Source organism: Gallus gallus, chromosome 3 (assembly GCF_016699485.2).
Source record: "Gallus gallus isolate bGalGal1 chromosome 3, bGalGal1.mat.broiler.GRCg7b, whole genome shotgun sequence".
Classification (NCBI taxonomy): Eukaryota; Metazoa; Chordata; class Aves; order Galliformes; family Phasianidae; genus Gallus; species Gallus gallus.
The window spans coordinates 18,378,952-18,402,063 of record NC_052534.1 but is presented as its reverse complement, the minus strand read 5'-3'; the positions used below and the strand labels follow the sequence as shown (position 1 = coordinate 18,402,063).

General features: G+C 45.3%; 1 protein-coding gene across 11 annotated transcripts in view; it reads left to right on the top strand.

Annotated features, from left to right (window-relative positions):
- The first annotated feature begins 10,207 nt into the window (after window positions 1-10,207).
- Window positions 10,208-23,112, top strand: part of MARK1 (microtubule affinity regulating kinase 1) — a 56,112-nt gene continuing 43,207 nt past the window's right edge. For all 11 annotated transcript variants that reach the window (XM_040697414.2, XM_015283898.4, XM_419403.8 and 8 more), the window contains exon 1: window positions 10,208-10,536. In XM_040697414.2, the coding sequence (XP_040553348.1) occupies window positions 10,486-10,536 (51 nt within the window). In that variant the 5' untranslated portion in view covers window positions 10,208-10,485. The remainder of the gene's footprint in view (window positions 10,537-23,112) is intronic.

The following is a 23,112-nucleotide window of genomic DNA, read 5'->3' as shown; positions in this document are numbered from 1 at the left end:
TCCACTGGGATTTGCACTGTAAGCGCCGAAATGCTGTCAGAGTTTTATCTCAAGCTGTGGTACTTCCTAGCAAATATTTTGTCTCTTGGATCTGAAGGTTGCAACCTTTGACACAAGAGTTCCAGCACAAGACAGGCAGGGAAATCTTGATAAGTATAAAGGGAGGGAAACATAGATCCAGCATACTATAGGTGTGACTGATGTGGGCATGAATAAAGATGCCACAATGACTGTCAGGTCAAAATCAGAGTTTTTATTTCTTTTGGTAATTGACTGCTAAACTGCCAGTGGTGACGTTCTTGCCCCACTGAAACAAATGGGATTTGTGTCACTGACTTGAGATGAGCAGGATTCTACCCTATGCAATTAGCTGTGAAACCAAGCCAAAATCCCAAGTCTGCCTTGAACTCTGTCTGACTTGAAATCCAGTTTTGAACTTCAGAGCTTGTATTCAGTTTTGTAGGACAGATGCAAAGCAGAGGCTGTCATCCTGAGCAATACATCCATAGGGGACTTTGTCTCAGAGACAACCTTGGGAAAAAAAGAAAACCACAATCAAAAAATATGTTTCTCATCTTGATCTCATTATTGTCAGTAACTGTACTGGAGTTAAGTGTTTGTCTCCACTTCTCCCCAGTCCAGATGTGTTTCCCCCTTTTCTTGATGGAAAGCATGTGAAGCATGAAAAGCTATTGCCAAAAATGCACCTGTTCATATCTCAGACTGACAGGGGTGATTTTTATTAAGAGAAAAGCTAAAATGACTTATGACCATATTTGGAAGACAGCCAGGTTCGCCATTGTCTCATGGTAGATGGGAGTTCCCCTTGGAGAACCTTCCCATGTCCAAGTCCTCATCTAATAAAAGATTCCTCTGTTGATGATTCTGTAACACAGAAGAGCTTGGGTTTTAGAGATCATATATACTTACAATATACATGCACGAATTTATTTGTGAGTATACTAGCTAGCTGTACATAAAGGAAGGGCTGTATCACCTCACTGGAGGAAAGCAATAACTTATTTACCCCAAGTGTATGTACCCCGTGGCTGGGATTCCTTTCTAGAAGGAACCGAGAGGGACCTGGAGGAGCTCCCCAGGTGCAATAGTCAGAAGGGTCTTTTCTCTGTCCTCGCTCTATCCATGTCACGAATCTGTCCTCACATGGCCAGACTCACTGTACATTGATCTTGGTGGAGTTTAATCTGAAGCGAAGGGCAGAGTAGTGGAATGACACCTTGCTGTGGGGAACTGAGAAAAATACATTACAGTCAGAATGTAATGATGGATTTGGGGGCTCATCACGACACAGAATTGTCCATCTCTCCAAACTGTTTATTGCAGCAGCAGCAGCACAAGGAGCCAGCTGGAAGCTGAGGTGCATCCTGGGCTCTTTCATAACTGAGAATATTGAGAAGTCAAAGCAGCCTGGGACGAGAGCACGTGCAGAAGGCTGCTCGTGCTATTTGCTAATGGAAGAGATGAAAGCTTGAAATAGTCAGGACCTGACAGTAGCACCATGAAATTGTTTAGTGATGATATGTGTCCTTTATATTGGCAATAGACTTTAAGAAAGCTATCCTCACACTGTTGCTGCGTGTCAGTCACATGGGATTATCAATATCCTTTCCTATGCACACAGGAGTAAAGATAGCTGCTTTCTCCCACATGTTGTCTATGCAGCTTTGCAGCAGTGGTACATTTCTGTTTAGCCCTTGTCAGGATGTTATTAAAATCTCAGTGGCAAAAGCACTCCACAGCTTTTTTTTTTCATTCTGGAATCTACAGCTCTATGAAGTGTTTTGCAACCGGGGAAAAGCAAGCGTGGTTTTAATGGAAGTGCAAAGCTATATCTCAAATGTGGCATTAGCCAATTTACCTGCATCAGGAAGGAATGTCACAGCGCGCTGTGTGTGTCACCATGAGATAACACAAGCCTTCTGGGAATTAGGAAACACTCCGCTTTACCGGTGCCTTCAGCACACAAGGAGTAATTACCACATGGTAATAAGAAACACGGAATGTCCAATTCCCACCACAAAATGGCAAGGAAAAAATAAACAATTACTTCCTTGTTAGGAAAGATCATGTTCCTCCCCACCGACAGCAACATCTGTCACGGAAGATGTCTTTGGAGTGTGCCTGAACTATCTGTGTGCCTGTACACGGCTATTTATGTGTGCGTGGTTTACTGTGCATACACGTATACGTAAGGTACCATTTCCAGATGTGTGCAGACATTTGAAAGAAACCATTTCAGCCTATATCTTATAAATCATGCACAAATCTCTAACACTGTAACTGTTCAACACGAAGTTACCCTCTAATTGGAATTTGGAATTGCTTTGAGCGTGTGGCAATATCACTCCTTTAGAAATGCTCTAAATGCTAATGCTGCAGTAAGAGGACAGAACTTTCCACTGGAAGGATTTATGTGCAGATTTATAACAGTTTTGGAAACAATATTTAATTTGGCAAATAATTAGGCATATTTTAACGGATTATATCAATGCTGTTGTTTCTATAAATGGAATTTTTTGCAGACTTGTAGAAAGAAGATTAAATCCACCTCCCCGGAAAGAAGAAGAAAAAGAAGAAGGAAAGAAAAGATAAGGGAGGATGCTAGGACTTAGCTGTAGGAATTGGAGAGTTTTATGTTAATTACTGATTTTGTCATTTGATGTATATGACACGTGCACTCAGACTGACGGGACAGCTATAGAATACTATCGTCCTTTATCTCAACATTGAGCAAAATATTAACAACAAAACTGCATTCCTTATGCCTTAAGTTGGTAAGAGATCAATGAACAAATATGTAGCTCCATCAACACAAGCTTCAAGACACATTACTCTTCCTTGGTGTGAGAATCAGCCGTGTTCATCCAGGACATAGCCTTCAGTGCTAATAACCATTTAACAAATGACTGACAAGCCAATTTCGGCCAATGGCTTTCTCATGAGCTATGCATTAGGACTTGCTTAGCACATCAGCCGCCTGTCCTTTGGCCTGATTTGTCACATGGCACTGTTTGTAACCCCTGTCTGCACAACTGGCCAATCCATAGGAAGGTTTTGAGGTGATGGTGTGATGTAGCTTATGAATGGGAATGGAAGGGGTCAGTCATTAATGTTTTCTTGATTGCTCCCCACAGTAAATGACTTTAATGTGAGTACGTGATTGTTAAATACAACTTGTTAAATTGAACAACCATTTTCTTGGCCTTGTCCCTTTGGATTACATTCTCTCCCTGCTATTTTCTGTGCCCATTTATTGCATCATTTGCATTTTAGACTGTCCTTTCTTTTGTCCTTCACATCTTGGCATGCTGTGTACTGGTAATAATAATAACCAGGATTCAGATTCTGAGCCTGTTAACAGAAAAATAAATCTGAAGCATCTGTGTTGGGTTCAGCCGAGGTCTACAGAGCTTGCGAGGACCACAATGTTGACACTGAAGCTATGAATACACATGGGTTCCCAGCACAGAGAGAGCTGTAACATCAAGGCCTTGTTTGTATGGAGCCCTAAAAACACTGGGTTCCTGGTCTCTCGAAGAGTATTAAAATAAATGAGTGTTATAAGAAATAAGCAGTACTCATAACTAGTAACACAGTTACAAGGAGAGTGGAACCTATCTCCATGCACTATTTAAGTGTTATTACTCAGCATTAACGCTTGCCTCGGCCTGACAAATGAATCACAGTGAGTGCTGTCTGGATTGGACATGACAGGAAGCAGTTTGTCTGCTGGTGTGTAATGGGGCAGCCCCAGCGGGGTCAACAGAGAGGAGCTGTCTCAGCCCCGGGGTGATGGTGGCCCCAGGGACTCTGCCATCAGCCTCCCTGGGACTGGGATCCAGAGTGCAGCGTGCCTTCTCCGAGAGCAAAACAAAATGAATAGCTAACCAGGAATGAAAAGTAGGGCAAAAAAAAAAAAAAAGAAAAAGAAAAAAGAAAAAAGAGATACTTGCACAACTGCACGGTTCACTTTCGGCGATTCAAGTTTATTGTACACGCTACATCAAAACAAACGTTTGCAATTAATTTTTTTCTAGGGGGAAGGGAGGTATTTTTATTTTTTTTCTGAACTCCTACACCCTTGTTAAAAGCTTAAAGCAGGCCGAGTTGTGCAAGGATCCGCAGAGGCTGCTGTGGCGGGGAGGCACCATGACCTCTCCCATGCCGTGTGAAAGGAAAGGGATCCGCTCCCAGAGCCTGTCCATCCTCCTGCACCTTCATCTTCCTCCCACATGGCTGTGTCAGCAGCCCGGCCAGCCCTTACTCAGCACCATCTGCCATGGAAATCAGAGGGAAGGGCGCATGCTCAGCTGCTTCTTATCCATGGGGTTGAAACGACTACAAGCTTTGCTTCATACAAACGGACCAGAAGGCCTTCAGATTTGGTCGGGTGGATTTCATATGTGCTTCTGTGGGGCAAAGATCAGCAATGCAGGAACAATGCCAAACATTAGGCATGAGGCACAAATTTAACCAGAAAAAACTGCATACATGTTTTTGCAGCTGGAATGAACCTTGGCATTCTCAAAGTTGGGCTTGCATCTCTTACTGGGACTTTCTGTTCCATGCTTCATGGCAAGCATGCTGGATATTTGTAAAAAAGAAACTATTATCTTAAGATAACCATTGGCTTACTAAGCATACACTCTCCTATTTTAGTTAGTTTTTCAGTGCTCGTGATGATATTTCAGCTGCATGTCCTTAATTCATTTTACACCCCTGTCACCAGCAATGCTCAGCTGTGCTTTGAACGGGATATTCCGGAACAAAGACTGGCATTTTGCTCCTGCCACGTGATCACCACAGAGCATTTTCCCTGGATCTGACCAGAGCTGATGAGTTACAGAGGGGAACAAGTTCTGCAGCTGCTGAAGCACGCTGGGTGTCAGGCAGCAATGAGTGGCCATGCTTAACCCTGACAGATCTGAGTAGTGACCTAGGAGTGAGAAGCAGCGGATCACCTAACAACACGATATACAAACATAATCTATTACCTTTGTTAAATGCAGCGTTGCATTTCAGCCTACCACAGATATGTAATGACTGTGCTGTGGGTAAGGATGAAAATAGCATGCTTGACATTATGCATTTATATAATATGTCACAACGCTTAGCATACATACAGCGCTGTTCATTTTCAGGACACGTAATATCGTTTGAACCTCAGAGAGCTGTGAGATAGATCAGTACATTGCTCTTTAAAAGATTACTTTATCAGAAAAGCTCACGTGTAAGTGCATCACAAGAAGGAACAACGCATCTGTGGCCGGATTCTGATCAAATTACTTTGGTGAAAATATTAAGTGTCTTTGAAGTCAATGGAAAACTTCCAGCAATACAACCAAAATCAGAATCTGGATCCTATTTCTACATGCCATAAAGCTGAACTGTTATTGGATAGCATGGCACATCTAAAAATAAACCAAGAGGTATATTTTTAGCTCATTCTGGAAATCGTGTTGACATTGTTTCTTTCTTCTGTGGCTAACTTAGAACATTAAATCCGACGCTGTGCTTCTTTTTTTGCCTTCTGTGCCCGTGTATCTGTTTCCATGCTGCCTCCTTTCCTGGGCTGGGCAAGCAAGGTGATTTGTTTGTGCAAAAAGATGTGTTTGTGCAAGACAGGGAGTTTGTGCAGGATGATGTGTTTGTGCAGAACAGTGGCACTGGTTACAGACAAAGGCCCTGCAGGGTCACTTGTCACAGCTCAGGGTGAGATTTGATTTTAACATGAAACTTAGGTGCCATGAAAATGTCCAGGATCAGATCTTATTGACAACAAGGCTCAGGGCTGAAATGTGTTTTCTAGCTAAATGTTGTAAGCTTTTAGAAGGAGACCTCTAGAACCTTTCCCCCTTTACATCCATCACTGAAGCCGTGACAGGCAAGGTTATTGCCAGCTCTGGCTCAGCTGCCACTACAGGATGTCTGATGGCCTTTCTCTGCTCCTGATAACCTCTGAGCAGGCTGCACGAATTTCAGCCCAGCTGAAATTTAGCCTGCTGTGAGAACACAGCCCATACAATTCATTGCCATAAGTGGTTCTTTGCCATTTTGTTCCACATACAAGTTCTGGGAGGGATACAATTTACTTTCTTTTGCTGGAGTAACTCATTCATTCAGCAGGCCATTGTGGTTTAGCTGTTAGAAAGTCCAAGAATGCCTGTGTCAGATATTTCCTTCCAACATTTTATCCTATCCTGTCATTTTGTCAATTATCTTTAAAGCTCTTCTGCCAATTTAATGCTGTCAGCAGAAAACAATGCTGGGATACTGCAGTTTTTTCAGGGGGAAGTGGAAAATAAAGTTCCCAAAATCTCAAGATGTTTGGAAATAGCTGAATGACTCAGTAAAAAAGGAAGCCCAGTCCACTCAGCAAGGTATCTTATCCAAATGAGCTAATAAAATCTTATCCAAACAAGATATTGTATGAATAAGAAATAACGGTAACATAAAAGTTGTCCTAAATAAGCAAATAAATTCACTCACACAGACACGCACATACACTTAAATCTTTCAGTAAGAAGTTTAGCTAAAACCTTCAAGCAAAAAGTAATCTTTGCATCTTCTCCCATCTTCATTTCACCTTCCTTGGTCAGCTGAAAGAGGGGGAGAGAAAGGACTGCTGGAAGTGACGCCAGATTCACTGAGGATTACACAGGGCCCTTGCAACTGATAAAGATCTCCCCATTTTTAGAATAATTTATTGGATTAATTCATCTCAAAACCCCAAATTATTCCTCAGTCGAAACAGGTTCTAGTTCGGATCTGAACACACAGCTCTACTGCAGGATATTTTCACATGTTTCTGCATTTAAAATCTGTTGGACGGCTGCAGCACAGACCTTTGGAAAAATTAGTTCCTGTCAGGGACAGCAGCTCCATTTAGGACACAGAGTTTATCGTTCCACAAAAACCACAGCACTGAACTCCACAGAGGGCAGATACAGAGTGAGAACATCTGTGACCACTTAGGTTAATTGCCTTTCCCAACTCTTCCCCCACTTCTGGGCTGTGATGGCCCCCTGAAGATCAATGGCAGGTCACCAGGCATCTTGTTGCAGGCATTCTGCCATCCTGCCCCATCTCCTGGGGTTATCAAAATCTGGTTTCAAGTCTGCTTTCAGAGGGTCCCACAGGGCTACTTACAGAGTCTGCTGTCTCCACTGTCCCTGGCTTCCTCCAGAGAGCGACAGCCAGGGAAGCTTCTCTGCTTCACAACACTAATGTCGTGGCACATCATGTCTCCTGCAGTAGGCTCAGACACAGCTCTGAGAGGAGTCATGCAAGTACCTGCTCTAAATAGTTACTTTACTCCTCACTTTCACAGCAAAGAAATATTTTCTGGTAAAAGGTGTTACAGATAATTCAAATGCACTGTTATCTAAATATCCATTTACACTGAAATACGTTGTAGTTGTTCAGAAGAAAGTCAGTATTTCCAAAAAATGCCTATCAAAAAGGATGGTGACAGTGCTGATGCGTGGAAATGATTTGAGCCTTACCTCCTCTTCCATTACGCTGAACCTAAACTCAAGCTGCATAAAAGAAAGAAAATGAACTTTTTGAAAAGCGAGTTTGAAATCACTACTGAAACCCACAGCAGTCAAAAAAGGGCAGCAGCAAATGAAAGCAAGCACTGAAATTCATGCAGTGACTGCTGCCCCAGGTCTCACTGCGGTTGTACCTCAGCGCTACGGTGGCTTGCTAGCTTCCCTTCTGAAACTCTTCAGATGTGGGAAGTTGGCTGTGGCTGTAGAGACCGGGGGCGTCATGAGAAAGATGAGATATCAAAGCTGCGGGAAACAATTGAAACCTGTTATTTTTAGCAATGGTTATTAAAGACCGGCACAGAGATCTTTAGTGATGTACAACCCATTTATATCCTCTGTCTGTTTTTCAGCCTATCAGAGGCGTGCCCGGGGACAGGGAGAACCTCCTTGCCAACTGCATCACACAACTGACAACCAAGCAAGCAGCCCTGGTGGCTCTCCTGAGGGAGATGGAATCGTGGATGGAATTCTGTTCAACGGTTAAGGCGGTGGAACATCGACCCTTCCAGCCCTGAATTTCAACCCAGTCACTCAATGCACACCAGAAAGCTCCCACGAGGGACCTGAGGAGACAGCAGTTTCTGTGCTCACCTGGCTGTGCAGCTCCCATCCAGCACATCCCTGCAAACACAAAGAGAAGAAGGGCCTTGAGCAGCAGCCAGCGGGCTTCCTGAAGGAGAAGGCACCTGGACTTGGTTTCCACGAGGCAGAAGGCAATGAGTCCACACTGTCTGCATGCCAAGAAGCTGGAGCTGACTCACTGCCGGAGTTCCCCTTGGGAGGGACAAGTGCCTACAGAATTGACTGACACCTTCATTTCTTCCCTAAACAAAGTTGTCTGGTCATAAATGAAAGTGACGTTTCTGGGAAAAATACAGAGAACGAGCAGTGGCACAACAAGAGCAGTGCAGAAGACCCTGCAAGACTGCGTGACCTTATTACTGTGAAAGCTACAGATGATGACAGTAACAACTCCGGCCACAGCAACTGCAGAGCAGGTCTGCAGATAACAAGAATTATTATCTACTTTTAATATCTGCTGAACCAAGACGCTCATACAACTTACTGACCGAAACATACTCAAATGGCAAGGCAGGATGTTTTCCTGAGCTTTCCCTTGGCCAGCGGTGCCACTGACTGCATTAAGATGATGTTTGAGTGTACTGCTCTCCTCCCTGACCACAAGTGCACAGACAGATCCATACTGTGGCGGGCTGGCAGTGGGGAGAGGTGATCAAGGCAGGCTGCTGAGCCAGGCCCCACATGCAGCCCTAGAAACAGCCTTGTACTTATTTGGAATAAAAGTGAGCGCATTTTGATGAGCTAAGCAACCGAACTGGGTTAATAGCCAGTTTGTCAACAACTTGTTTTGGCTTGCTGACGAGACCACGGTTATTTACCCCAAGTAAACCCAGTCTTGGCTGATTTTGTTCCCAGGAAAATGAAGAACCCCAAAAGTCCCCTCACAGTGCCAGTAGTGAGCAAGGATTTGGGAGGTTCTGGGCTGAGGACCGGCTGGGAACCTCTGCCGCTGCAGACAGACACATCATGCATGCCCAGAGCAACGCGATGCTGAGTGCTCAGAGGGCCCGGCCGCACTGCTCTGCTAATGCAGAACGCTCTGTGTGTGTGTGTGTGTGTGTCAGTGGCCAAGATGCTTTCCCAAACATCTGGAAAGCTCCAGTGTCCTCTGAGCTCCCCTGGGGGCACTTTCTGAATGACACCAGAACGAAACTAGCCAGACCAAAGCACGCTTATAGGTAATAACACAGTACTTCCTTTCACAAGTGCACGAGGGCATCCTGGTGATAGGTGTGCAGCGCACCAACAGCATTCCAGAATGGTTTTCCAACAGAAGATCTCTGAGAGCAAGGACTGTTTGCTTAATTTCGTAACGTGTCTACAAACCCAGTTACAAAAGCCTTGACATACCACAGGGGAAATACGGGCACGTTGGTCTTTAGGTTTTGGTGGTCGTGAGCTTTTCTACTTCTCCAGCTGAAGAGTTTGGTGAAGGTTGGTTGGTTTTATAGGGAAAGCTGCTGTCATGTAAACACCAGCAACTCCTCAAAGACAACAAATGCGTGCATGTTTCTAATTTTAAGCACGTGAGGTCATCAGCGGAGCGCTCAAGGGCTGTGCGGGTCGGGCGGAGGGATGCGCTGCCCGGTCTTGCCGATCGGGTTGCAGCTCCGCTCGGGCTGACTCAGAGGCACTCACACTCGACTTGCTTCACCCAGATGCTGACGCAGGCTTTTACAAGTCTCCACAAAGTCTGAGCGTGGACTTTCCCTAGGAACAAGCGAGGCACGGACGGGCATCACACCCCTCGCCGGCCCGGCCCGCCTCCCTCGGGCCTGCTCCGTCGCCCCCAACGCCGGCAGGCCGAGGGGCCCCGCCGAGGCACCGCACAGCCGCCCCGGCCGCCTCCCCGGGCTCACCGCCCCTCGGGGACGGCACCGAAGGCACGGCCCGCCCGCACCGCCCGGCGCTCCCTGCGTTGCGGGGCCGGGGGCGGGGAGGAGAAGGAGGAGGAGAGAGCCGGGGAAGGCAGCGCGGGGCAGCGGCCGCGGGCGGAGGGAGGAGTCGCCGCCGCCGCCGGATGCTGCGAGGAGGCGCCGCGGCCCCCCTGCGCTGCCGGCCGCTCACCTGAGCGGGCAGGAGGGCGGAGGAGGAGGAGCCGGCGGCCGAGCTGCGCGGAGCCCGGCGGCGGCGAGGCGGGCGGCAGCGCGGCGGGCGAGGCCATGGCGGCGGGCGCTTAGCGGGGCCGGCAGCGCGGCAGGAGGCCCGCGGCCCGCCCTGAGCGCCCCGCTGCCGGCGGGGACAGCCGGCGGCCTCCACCGCCCGGCCGCGGCCTACGACAGCGGGCGGCCTTCCCGAGCGCGCCGGGCGCGGCGCCGCGGCTCACAAGATGTCCACTCGCACGCCGCTGCCCACCGTCAACGAGCGGGACACGGAGAACGTGAGTGCCGAGTCGTGCCGGCCCCCCCTCTCTCCCGCCGCCTGCCCCCGCCTCGGGACGCTCCGCGCGGCTCTGCCCGGCCGGGCCTCCCGCTCCGCCCGGGGCTGCTGGCACGCATTGTTCGGCCGGGCCGGGCCGCCCTGCCCTTATATGTACTGAGCGCAGCCCGGCGCCCCGCACGCACACGGGCGGTCGGCCTCGGTGCACCGCTGGGAGCGGCCTCCAGCCCTGCCTGCCTCCAGGCTGGCCCGCCCGCGGCTTGCGGGCTCCTCCGCCGTTGTGTGCTTGTAGGCTGCCGGCCGGCCGTACTGCTCTTTGTTTGGTCTGCACCTTGGAGATGGGCTCCTGCTTTCCTGTTGCTGTATTCCTTCCTCCGCTTTGCTTTGTGTTTTGTCTGCGTTCTCGGCCTTGGTACCTCCCGAGTCGATTGTTTGGATCTTCCTTTGTGTTCTGCTTAAACATCTTTGCGCTCTTCCTCTGCTCCGCCCGGGCTCGGTGCAGTCGAAGCATCGTGTTGTTTTCCATTGTAATGACCTTCCCGTGAAAAATAACCCATCTCTCGTCATGGTAGGCAGCATACCCACCCAATCCTAAAGGCCTGGACTTTCTCTGGTCCTTTCCTCCGGTGGGAAGCAGAGGTGTTCACACACGGGAGGTGTGAAGGTGGGGGAACCAAGATTAGAAGAGTTACGTTTGGAATGTGTGCTCAATCTCATTGGTTGCCTTTGGGAAAGCAAAGGTGCGGGAGCGGTCCTATGGAACATCTCACATGTGGTTCTACCCAGTTTCTAGTTGGGTAGAAGGCGGTCAGTAGGAAATGAAGGGAGATGGTGAGGTGGGTTGGAACAGGAGGAGGTGTTTGGAGGTTCCGGCCAGCATTAGGCCTCACCTCTACGAGCCAAAGAAACTGTGTCTGCTGCGTGGGTTACTGAATGATACGAAGAGGATTTAGTGGTTGAAGGTAACAGAAACACGGTAATGTAGTTAAAGGATTGAAGGCGTTAATCTCAGTCGCTAAGTGGAAATTTAAGGCAACATCGGTGTAGTTCCTAGTTGAAACTTAAAGCAAGTAGATGCACATGGCCCGTTCTCACTATTTGTTCACGGGCTGCCTCTCCTCTGTTGGTGTCAGAATGGAAGCACGCAAGTCCTTGAGATGAAGCGAGTGTTTCGATTTAATTAAATGACAAGATCCCAATTTGAGTGATATGTGTTACTTATGAGTTTCTATTTCAAATGTATATAGGAGCTTAGAGGAGGGGTAGATGACAGAAAGAGATTAGAAATATTTCTGCATAAACCCAGGAGGACAGTACATAAGACTTGCAAAGTGCATTTACACAAGGCAAATGGAAATATTTTCAAACATCATCAACTTCTGTGGAATGAGAACCTTAAGTGTTAGTAGTTCATTTAGAAAATATGCTAATTTTGAATGGTCTGTTTTGGCAGCCAGATATAAGGATATATTCTCTGCTTTCAGAGAGGGCGTTGGGTTTTTAGAATCAGGTTTGTACAGGGTATCAAAGTCTTCAGAATTGCACATTTGCTACTGCAAATCTTGGTATAAGTCTGTCACCTAAGACTAATGAATATAATCCTCTAGGTCAGATAAACAGTAAAGAGCTGTTCAGCGGTGAGTTCCCAAATCTGCCCCAAGTAGTTCTGGTGCTGTTGTAAGTGGGGTTCTGGAGCAGGGATCCAGGGAAGCCCTTTGGGTGTTGCTGGGCTCCCCAGCTTCAGAGCTAAAGTGAGGAATGTGGGGTGAAGGAGCTGGCCTGCTGGTGGCTTCGGAGCAGCAATATCCCTTGGTTTAAAATGGACTCTGTCAGGGTGAGGTGAGACGCTTAATTTACTCCTAATGTGCTTCCTCCTACTAATAAGCACTAATGGACTGGCGAAGCATTTGTGCTGTCTGGATGCACAAAGGTTAGCTAGTAAGCACTGGTAACTGGGTGGTGAGACCTTGCAGCTAAAGGAAGAAGTTATTAGAAAGGGAGGGCTGGGAAAGCAGGAGCTGAAGAGCAGCGTGAGTGTTTTTGGCCTGGTGAACTAAATCCCTCTTTGTAGTGCATATTTTCAATTCCCAAGCACTTCTATTAGCGAAGCTCTCAGAAGACATGCAGTTAACAGTGATCTTCCTTTCCCTCCGCCACGGCTGCCTCTCAGAAGCGTTGCTCCATTGTGCAGCTCTCAAGGGACAGATTGTAGCTCTGCATCCCGGAGAGAGCTGATTGATGGCTCTGAGTACAAACCTACAGACGCGTCCAGCTGTGCTCTGCACATGGCGTGAGTTCGTTGCATGAAGTCATCGGGACCTGCCCGACCACTGCCACCCCTGCTCCCTTGGCAGCTGCCAGCAACGTCCTTTTAGAGAAAATAAATATATATATGCATATATATATTTGTGTATATGTTCCGGTGGATGCTTTTCTCAGTGAGTATGCAAGCATGTGTTCTGACACTGGAAAAATAAAATCAGATATAGCACCTGTCGTAAGAATATACGAGCCTTGAAGAATTATGGGAGCTCCTGGCTGGATGTGTGGAAAGCGTGCAGGTTTCCACAGTTGTTTGTGCCTTGTATGCCACAGTGCCCTCAGAAGGTAGTCCAGACGGGATAGGGTCGTGCAGCAGATTAGCTGATAAGCTCTTATCAGCAAGATGGAGTGAAAGGTAAGAGGGCTGATGACAATGGGCGAACAACAGGTGGAGGGGAACGGCCGTTGTAGAACAGCCGGTGTGTGTGTAACGGATAGGCCCGTGCTATATAAATTCACACCCATTTTTTCCCCTTTCTGCTCTTCCTTATATCTCCCAGTGCAGTATTTCAATTTCAGTAATGCGTATGTCCTCAAGTGTTTTTCACTGCAAATTCCACTTCTCTTTCACCAAAATTACGTTCAAAGAAACAAAGTATAGTTGTCAAACGTTTTTCTTATTGAATGGTCAATTGGGGAAGTTGAGGGAAGTTGATGGGTGGAGGCAGCGCAGTAAAGATTATTTTTATGCCTATTATCAGCTTTTTGTTTTGGTTAAAGTGAGGGGTAATAGTAACATTGAAAATAGACGTTCTTCCGTGCTTTGGTTTTGTATGTGTAGCTATTTGCAGCTCGCTCTTGGTAGTGCTGTGTAGGCTGCTGTAGGTAGCGTGTCTGCATTCAGACAGTTGCAGTTGGGGTTAGTTTGGGTGAGTGGAGCTTCCCATCTCTGCTGAGGCTGCAGGAGGAGAGGGATGGGAATCCGAGTCTGCGAGCTTGCAGCTCTTTTGTTTTCACCGAGTTTCATTAATTGAGGAAAGAAGGGCTTTTGTGTTTTCCCCTTCCTATTGTAACGTACAGTGATTAAATTTGGGAATGGTCTTCTTGCATTAAAGCAAAAGAAAAGAAATGTGTTGGTAATACATTCTCTTCAGTGTGTTTTGAGAGCTCTGTATAAGAAAAGACACGTGGAGATGTGGCAGTGGGCTGTATACCACTTGTTTCAGTAAGATTAATAAAAATGGGGATGCTTGTAGCTTGCTGCTTCTGGCATAAATGTCTCCTAGTTTGGCATAAGAGTTTTGCTGAATGTGATAGTGAAATAGTGATAGTGATCTTTTGAAGAGAGTACTCACTGTCATTTGTGGAGATAGTGCTGTGACTGTGTTGTGGCATCACCTCTGAGGTTTAAGGCACTGCTCTGTGCCATGGCTGTGTGTTGGCTGCAGAAGAAGCAACAACCAAGGCAGGAGTGCTCGGTGGTGACGCTGGCCGAGGAGGAATGTAGGAACTGTCCGTCCTTTGGCTTACCTAACCACTGCCTCATGAGTGTTACTAGATATCATGGCAGAGGGGAGTCTTGGGGCAGGATAGTACGGTGAGATGAAGTGATGAGATCTGCATCGTCATGTAGGTAATTGCAGCAACCTGCGCACCCCATCTCAGGCTTGATAGGGAAGGGGACGTCTCAGGTGGCAGCAAAAGCAGATGTGGCAAAGGGTGCTGTCTGATAGCAGAGCCTAGAAGGCAGCTGTGTTTCTGAGGGAAGCTAATTGAACAGGACAAGAGAGGAGAGGATGGAATGGAGTGATAAGGTCGGGATAATAATAATTATACCATGTTTAATTTATTTCCCCCCCTTTTTTTTTTCTTTGCCTGGATTTGCTTTTGCACAATAAGAACACATGGCTTTGATTTGGACAGAGGGGGCGTGGGAGAAAGTATCTGACAAGAATTCTTTCTTTCAGTGCCTTAAGCAGAAGGATGGCCTAGTTTCCAGGCCTTGTGGGTTCAAGAGTACAGCTGTATCTTACTTATCCACAAGAGAAGGGCTTTCGCAAACTGGAGAATGCCTGTGTTTATTTCAGTGTACGATGAGTTTCCTTGATCAGAAGAACTCTGTTAGGCCATATGTTTGCTCACATGGTAAAAACAAGGTATGCTCCCCCAGTCTGAAGGTTTCTGTTTCCTTCGTGCAGATTTTTATGTTTTGGCTCAAGTCTTGAGCAAACTCCCAAGCTGTGGGGAAAACACATTTAGCTACAGCATGAAGCACAAAGGAGGGAGCAAGGTCCATTTTATTATGGATTAATGCATTAACCATTTGGATTTAACCTTCCAGGTGAATCACAGGTGGGACGGGCAGTGCACATTTAGTTTCTTATTCTTTCTCCTTCTCTGTAAAGAGAAATATTTTAGAGCAAATGAGCAGACCGTCCAGCTTCGTGCTTCACTGTGCCTTCTAGGTGTCATAAAAGAGTCCGCGTTGCCAGAGTTCAGAAAGAGTTAATGTGGTTCGATTGTACTGCCTTTGTCATTTCACACTTTGTGGGTTTTTGGAGGCTCATAGGTACACGTAGCATTAGATTGTTTGTGGCTGCTGTTCTGAAAACTGTACGTGGTCAGTGGATTTAAAGGCACGATGAGAACAATGAGATTAAGTTGCAGCCAGCATCGGGTGGGGGGGGTTCTGCATCATCCTGTCCTGAGCCTGCAGAGTTGCTGTTTGTGTTAGTATGGCTTTTTGTTTCCTAACTCTGCACTTTCGATCTCAGTAAAGGCAGGGTTTGTTTTTTTCCATGGTACCTGATTATAATTGGAAATGAGTGTTTCCACCGTAACTGTGGTAAGCTGCTGCTGTGACAGTTGCTGCTCTTGAGCAGAGGGAACTCCTGCTAATTTCTGCTATCAACGGCTCCAACACTAAGCAAAGCAATATTTCATTTTTAAGTGCAAATAGTGGGATTTCTCTAAAATTATGTTCTTGATCAGCAATTCTGTATTTTCACATGCAGGGTTATTTTCTTGTTCCGGAATTTAATGGAGACCAATCCTTGAGTTCTTACTGACATTTGGGAGAACTTCCAACTTCAGTGCAGATTCATTGAGGAACTGTTGTATCAATAAGACAGAGATGGTCTTTCTGTTCATGCGGAGCTCCAAATCTGTGATGCAAATAAAGCTCTGAAACGGAGTTGTTACAAACTGCCCTGCTAACAACTTGAGCGAACCCTTCAAGTGTTAACATTGCAGAGCCAGCATTTTATCCATGGTGTTCAGATATTATCTTTTAGTTGCCTCAACTTTTTTTTCCCTTTTCTTCTTTTTCCCTTTTTGTTGTTGTTGTTCATATACATGTATGTTTATGCCCCGTGCTGCCCTCTGGGTTAAGTATATTACATCTAATTTGCTGCAGACAATGGTGTGTTTCAAACTTGGCTTATTTGTGTTGTGGCTGTGACATGATCTATTATTTTGTTGTTGTTGGAAACACAATGCTTGCTTTTTGTGTTTTGTTTGTTTTTTATCTTTCTGGAATGTCAGAATCACCATTCTTTCTTCTTTTTATGACTTCAGTAGTTCTTCTGGGTCTTCATTCTTGAACGTTCGCTCCCCTCCAGGTAGTGGTGTGCTAAGAACAAACGATCTCCAGTTGAACATTTTTGAGAACAAGTAAGCAAGCAGGAGAGTTCCACTGAAACATTCATATCCATCAGTGGAATGGATATAGTGCAGCTGAAATCTGAGTCAGTTTAACACTCAGTAGTAATGATGCAGCTCGGTGGAGTTTTGCTGGGCATCCTAGCAAAGCTGAGATTAAAAATTCCAAGTGGCTCAGATTTGCTCTTACTTTACCCAAGTAGTAACTCAACGTGCTTTAACTAAGAACACCAACTTATGCTGAAAGCCATATGTTCCTGTTCGTAGTAAGGCATCTGCACAGTTGCATTCAGCTGGGCTGCAATTAACTTTTCAGGCAGTGAAGTGGATGTGCTTGTGGAGCAGTGCCATGCTTTGGCCTGTAATGCTCAATCAATAGTGTGTCCTGATGTAAAATCTAAAAGCATAGGCTTTTGGCGTGTCTGCATAGAAAATAAGATTGTTATGCTATTCTAAAGTTCTCCATCTTATTGCGACTGTCACTCTTAGGTTCTTGTAAATCATTGTGGAAAGCAGGCTTTCTGTTCCATTAGAATAAATGTGTTGTCTGTGTGCCTTCAAATTTTCCTAATTCTGTTTTCTGTATATGGATTCAGTGAGAGTTATTTGCTTCTGTTCTCCTGCCGTTCCTATACGTGTGGGATATGTCAGGTGCAGACTGTGGGTGAAGCAGTGAGAAGTGGCCTGCACTTCACTGCCTTTTTAGCATCAGTGCTGCTATGGTGAAAATGACTTCTGTAAAGGCTCCTGCTGAGCTGCTTGATATTTAAGTGCTTAATACCCGTGGCTCCTGGCTCTTTGTGTACAAACTGCTTCAAGTTTGGGACATCTTAGAGTAGTGTAAATTGTTATAGAAACCTATGCTCGTAATAGAATAATCCGATGTGTTGTGGGGAAAAAAAAAAGGCTATTTTTTCATATCTGCATGTTTCTTAGCACTGCCTGGAAGAATATGGAATCATAGAATCACAGAATGGTTTGAGTTGAAAGGGACCTTTAAGCCCACCTCGTTCCAGCCCCCTGCTATAGGCAGGGACACCTCCCTCTAGACCAGGTTGCTCACAGCCCCATCCAGCCTGGCCTTGAATGCTTCCAGGGAGGGGCATTCATAGCCTCTGGGCAACCTATGCCAGTGCCTCACCACCCTCACAGCAAATAATGTCTTCCTAATATCTACTCTTAAGTCTACCCTCTTCCAATTTAAAGCCATTTCCACTCATCCTGTCTCTATTTGCCTTTATAAAAGTCCCTCCCCAGCTTTCCTTTGGGCCCCTTCAGGTGCTGGAAGGCTGCTACCAGGTCTCCTTGGAGCCTTCTCTTCTCCAGTCCTCAGAAAGAGGACTTCTGATTGCAGTAAGCCTTAGCCAGTTTCTTTGTTTTCATTTCCAAAATGGAACCTAATCAAGAAGCACTTTCAAAAGATGAGCAGTAAAACGTTCATTAAATTGTTCTGTCCTTTGTAATGTCCAGCTAAAGGCTGGCATGTGTGGTCAGTCTTAGGGAAGATGGATAGGCATGGCCCTGTTGTACTGAAACATCTTAACTGTAGAGCAGTGCCTGCCTTGTTTGATGTGACTCTAAGGTGGGTCAGCAGTAAGTAGAACAACAATCCTGCTTTATGTTTAAACACGGAGCCTGTGGAATTCACAAAAGCAGCAAATAAGACAAGCTAATCAGAGCAGAGGATGATATCCAGAATGTGATAAATGTTAATAGATTCAACAACGCTGTATTTTAAGCAAATGCAGCTGTGACGTGGACAGCTTGGATTGCACAGAGCATCTGTACTTTTCACCCCTGATGGAAAGCACTGCTGTAGTGCATCCGTGATGGCACAGCCCAATGAGCACAGAGCTGCTGGATAGCCCATGGCGTTCTTTGGCAAGAGCGGGTAAATGGAAATAACACCGGTGTCAAAGTCTAATTGTTTTTATTATAAAGTAATAGCGGTGCACGATAACTTTAAAATCTCAAGCAGAGACAAAATTAGACGAGCTTGTTACGTGCTATCTCCTATTAGATGGATGTGGTTGGAAAAAATAGCTGAGCTTCTGGATGGGGCAGGCTCCAGCAGGGCTGGCTGGCAGGGCTGTGCCCCGGGCTCACCTTGTGGTAAAACCTGCAGTGCCTCTGCTCGGCTGCCAAGGGAGGGTCCGGCCTGGCTGCTGGGGCAGTAAGGCGCACCCCTCGAGGTGAGCCAGCCTGAGTCACCCCGAGACACTGCTATTTTCGGCTCCTCCTGCCCACCTTCCTGCACTGCTGGTGGGTCTCATCTTTTCCATCTCAGGCGAAAACTTGAGGAAAAAATAGAAGTAAAAGTAAGGAAAACTTCGTCTTCAAGCAGCCACCTTTTTCTGAGTGGAAAAAGCAATTGCAACCTTAATCTTTATGGCTGTTACCTAGGTACTTGGTCAGATTCAGTTTAAACCTAGTGATAATCTCAAACCTGCTACCACAACAGCTTTCTTACACGCTTCCCAATATCCGTCTGTCTGAGATTCCATTACCCCATATTCGTTAAGTTGCTGGACACTTACTACCTGTAATTCCCTGTTTTATCACCTCCCTCCCCTCCCCCTTTGTTTTTCCCACATTTTGCTTACTGAAGTACTTTTGTACTTGGGCTTGCGTAGTCACTGCCAACTTCCTTATGCTTCTCACCCTTTCTGGGACCACTTCCAGCTTTGCTCATGACATAACCCGAATCAATACAAAGCTTTACTAAAGCTACGTAGTTGTATCTCCTGTTTATCCTTCAAGTAATATCCTTTTGTTTGGATCCCAGGGAGCGTGTTTGTGTAGGAATGGTCTGAATTGTCCAGTTAAAGGGAGTGAAAAACTGCTTTGCTCTGGGTGGGCTGAGGGGAGTTGGTTTTGTTCTGGGGATTCTTTTTGGAGTTAGGAGCAGAGAGGATTGTTACCACTGGAATATTTGCCACTTACAGACTTGACTGTCCCCTCTCTGCATTTCCTTCCCCTCCCCCCCCAGTAACATCACTGTGCTTTCTTCTCTCAGATGTCAGCTGAAAGTAACCAAAATTGTGTTATGCTTAGTCAGAGGGGATGCACGATTTTCTAATACCCTGCAGAGGGTTTTTTTGTGATCTCCATTAATACATGAGGAATTTATTGTGAGAGAACTGCAGAGCTGGGGGAGCTGAGTGTAGGAGATAGCACGGTATGCATAGCAGCAGTGTAAATTACTTGTGCTTAAACAGTAAATGTCTGAAATTCCTTTTGAGAGTGCCTGCTTGGCTGCAGTTGTATATAAGTATCTAATTCTTAGATGTTGCTGTCATTACTTAAAATAAGCACAAGCATAGCTCAGAAATTCAGAGAATCTTGCACAATTAAGAAGAGTCTGAGTTTTGCCATGGAAATTACCTTACCCTGTTAAGTGCTACATTGAGCTTTTGCAGAGGATATAGTAGTTTCCCACAAATGGATTGTATGTGTAATGTATTTATTCATCTCTCTTCCAGATAGTATTATCGATTGAAGGGAACAGAATTCTTTACAGCACCCTGGCTTTTGTTTAGTGAATTTCCTCCAGCAAGAGTCAGATTTTCTTGCCTTTGCAGTTATCGTAGCAGGGACTGTGTACAGGCAGCTGCAAAAAACCAATCAGGAAAATATTGTTGTTTAGTGAAGAGTTACAGTAGTATTTTCTCCTTAAGGTCAGGCTCCAGAAGGAGCAACAATTGTACTCATTTCACACAATGAGATGTATACAGAAAATATTAATCACACTGTCTCTGAGCAGTCCGTACCAGGCATGCGTGTGCACAACAGCTTTTCAAATCTTCATCTCTGAATTTGGTATGAAACAAACGAGGCTGACTGCTTTTTAGAGATCTTCCTTCCAGCGATGGACAGATGATGCACATGAACAAAGAAAATGTATGAGAGCGCTTCACAATGCAACTCTTGCTCCATCTACTGCATAGTGCAGAGAAATCTTATCTGCAGCAGGTCAGTGTGAGCAATTTGAGTTGATCTAACAAAGGTGCTGGAATTAGTTGATGCAAGGCATTGTTACTGGGGAATGTATGGCTTATTGTGGTGTTTGTGAGCAGGCTGACAGAGATCTGATAGCTCAACCTGTGCAAAGCAAAATAAACTGATGAAATATACTGCATTTAAAGGTCCTTTCTAGTAAAGCTATTCCTGCTTCTCTGATGAGAAACGTGGTACTGAGATGAAAATGAAAATGTTTTTGAAGTATTACAGGATAGATGTTTTTCTGTTGTTGTTTGTGTTTTGTTGGTCGACTGTGTGACCTTTTGGGGAACTTCGTGCTTTGGTGTTGCTGTCAGCTTTTTCACTATTGCTCATTAAATACATTTCCAGTAGCATATAATATTTTATTTCAATGGAATTATTTTCAAACTGGGTGGTGTCAGAAATTCTGCAGTAGCAAAGAAGATGCAAACTCGACTCGTATCCATCTGTTTGTTCTAATTCCCTTCATATAATAGTTATTAACCCAAAGGAGCTAAACCAAATACAGCAATTGACTATTGGACTAAAACTAGTCATGATAAAATGAAATATCAACAGTACATGATCTGTTTTCCTAATATATACCTTGATTTAATTGAAGATGTTTCCAAGACTGGCTCAGTGGGACATCAGCAGAAGAAAGCAGCAAGTGAACTGGGAGACAGAAACGTATGTTGACTGGTAGTACAGTCACCATGTCATGTGTGATATCACTTAATCAACTTAATCATGGAGTGAAGTTTTTACCCTGAGATAATTTTGAGGAAAGGGTAGAAGGCTGTGTCTAAATTCACGTGTGTCGTTGGGTGGTAGGAAGATGGTAGGAAGTGAATGGATTCTTTGTTGGCTGCATATTGAAAAGAGAAAGGTGGTGAACAGGAGAGCTCTCATTCTCTGGAATTGAGAGTTTTGTAGTTAGTTTGGTAAATTTAAGGAAAAGAAATAGAGACTGAGTTCATGGCCTGTGATGATAATTGATTACAATGTTGTGTTTGGGAATATGTGATCATACCTCATATGCTCTGTAGGAGATTCACAGCAGCCTGACGGTGGGAGAGAGGCTATCACAGGCTGACCCATCCGAAGGCTTGGAATGATACAGTGACTTCCTTTTCCTATGTGTGTAAGGACAGTCCTGCTTATAAAGTTTTGAGGACAGATTCCTATTTGCTGATACTGTCCTCAGGTTCCCAGGACTTCTTTCCTGATGTTCTTTTCTGTAACGCTGATTCAAATTAATTCCTGCTTTAATGTGAGCATCTTAGCAGGTAAGCCACTAGAACTGGACAGTTGCAGAATGTAAGGTGCATTACTTTACTGCTAGCCAGTCTGATTTGAAGTATGACCAGCTCAGGAGAGAGCAAAGAGTTGCTGCTAATGGTGAGTCAGAGGCCACCACTGCTGCCAGCGGTTACTTGCTGTCCCTCACCATCTAGGTAGAGGAGTCTGGAAGTGCCTGACTGTGACGGCTTGCAGGCTGGGAGGAGGTTGGAAGCCCATAGCTAGGGATCTGTGATTCCTCACCCACTGACTGTCAAGGTCTGGAGAGAGAAAGCCCTGCTTATTTTTTGTTATTTTTTATTGTTGGATTGGCTGTTTGTTTCAATGTCTGTATTTATTTTGAATGCCTGTTAGCTTTTGTTCAACCCTTCAGTCATAAATTCCTTATGCTCTTAAGCTTCATCTGTATATGTATACACACACAAATAACATTATTTCTTCCAGTTTTTCATATCTCTTTATTTTATTGGACAGTAAATTCAGCATCTGTTGTTTTTGTGATGTTCTTCCCTTCACTTCTTTTGCTGACATGTGTAACACGGACTTTCATTAGTTATGTTACTTCTTTTTCTTCAGTCTGGCTTTTGCATTTCTTTTCTATGCTTGCATATGACTTCTGTCTGTGGCTTGAATTCAGTACACTGCCAGATGTCTGCAGTATGTGTCGGCCTGTTAATATTCACAATCTACTGTATCAGCCTGTAGAAAACTGTAAGGAAATATTTTTAGCTGTGTTACGTACTTTGCAAAATCTTTGAGGACCATTGCTGTTGGTTGCTTTTCTTTCTTTCTCCCCCCCCCCTCCCTGGATTTTGTGATGCTAAATAACTGAAGTCCAAAGCTCATAACAAGTGGTTGCCTGAGTGTAGAAAAAAGGGGCTCCAAGGAGATGGTCACCTGAGTGCATACACTGGTTGTGAGATAGAAGCTGGTCAAAGGGGCGGTGTTTGGATTGCTTCACGTTAAGCATAAATGTGTGCAAGTTTGGGAATATATTTGCCAAGCTGAAGTGTGTTGTAGCATTACCCACATAGGGGCAAATAGTTCCTACAGCCCAACCAGTTGTGTGTTTTTTGATCTGATAATTAACTCTTCTATTAGAAGCAGGGCAAGGTGCACTCAGCAGCAGATTGCCTTCATTTTGCTTTGGCTTTTCTTTCAGTTCTCAGTGTCCCCCTACACCTGCTACTTCAATTGTGTCGTGATAATCTTGCTATAAAGCACATAGGTTACCCTTTGAGAAGACCAGCGGTTTTAGCACTGTTCTTACAGCATTCCTTACTGTAACAGCGAATAACTCCATCTCCAGCCATCAGATCAGGCTCATCTAGACTGCAACTGGGACAAAACTATTGTAATTTTCTAGAAGAAG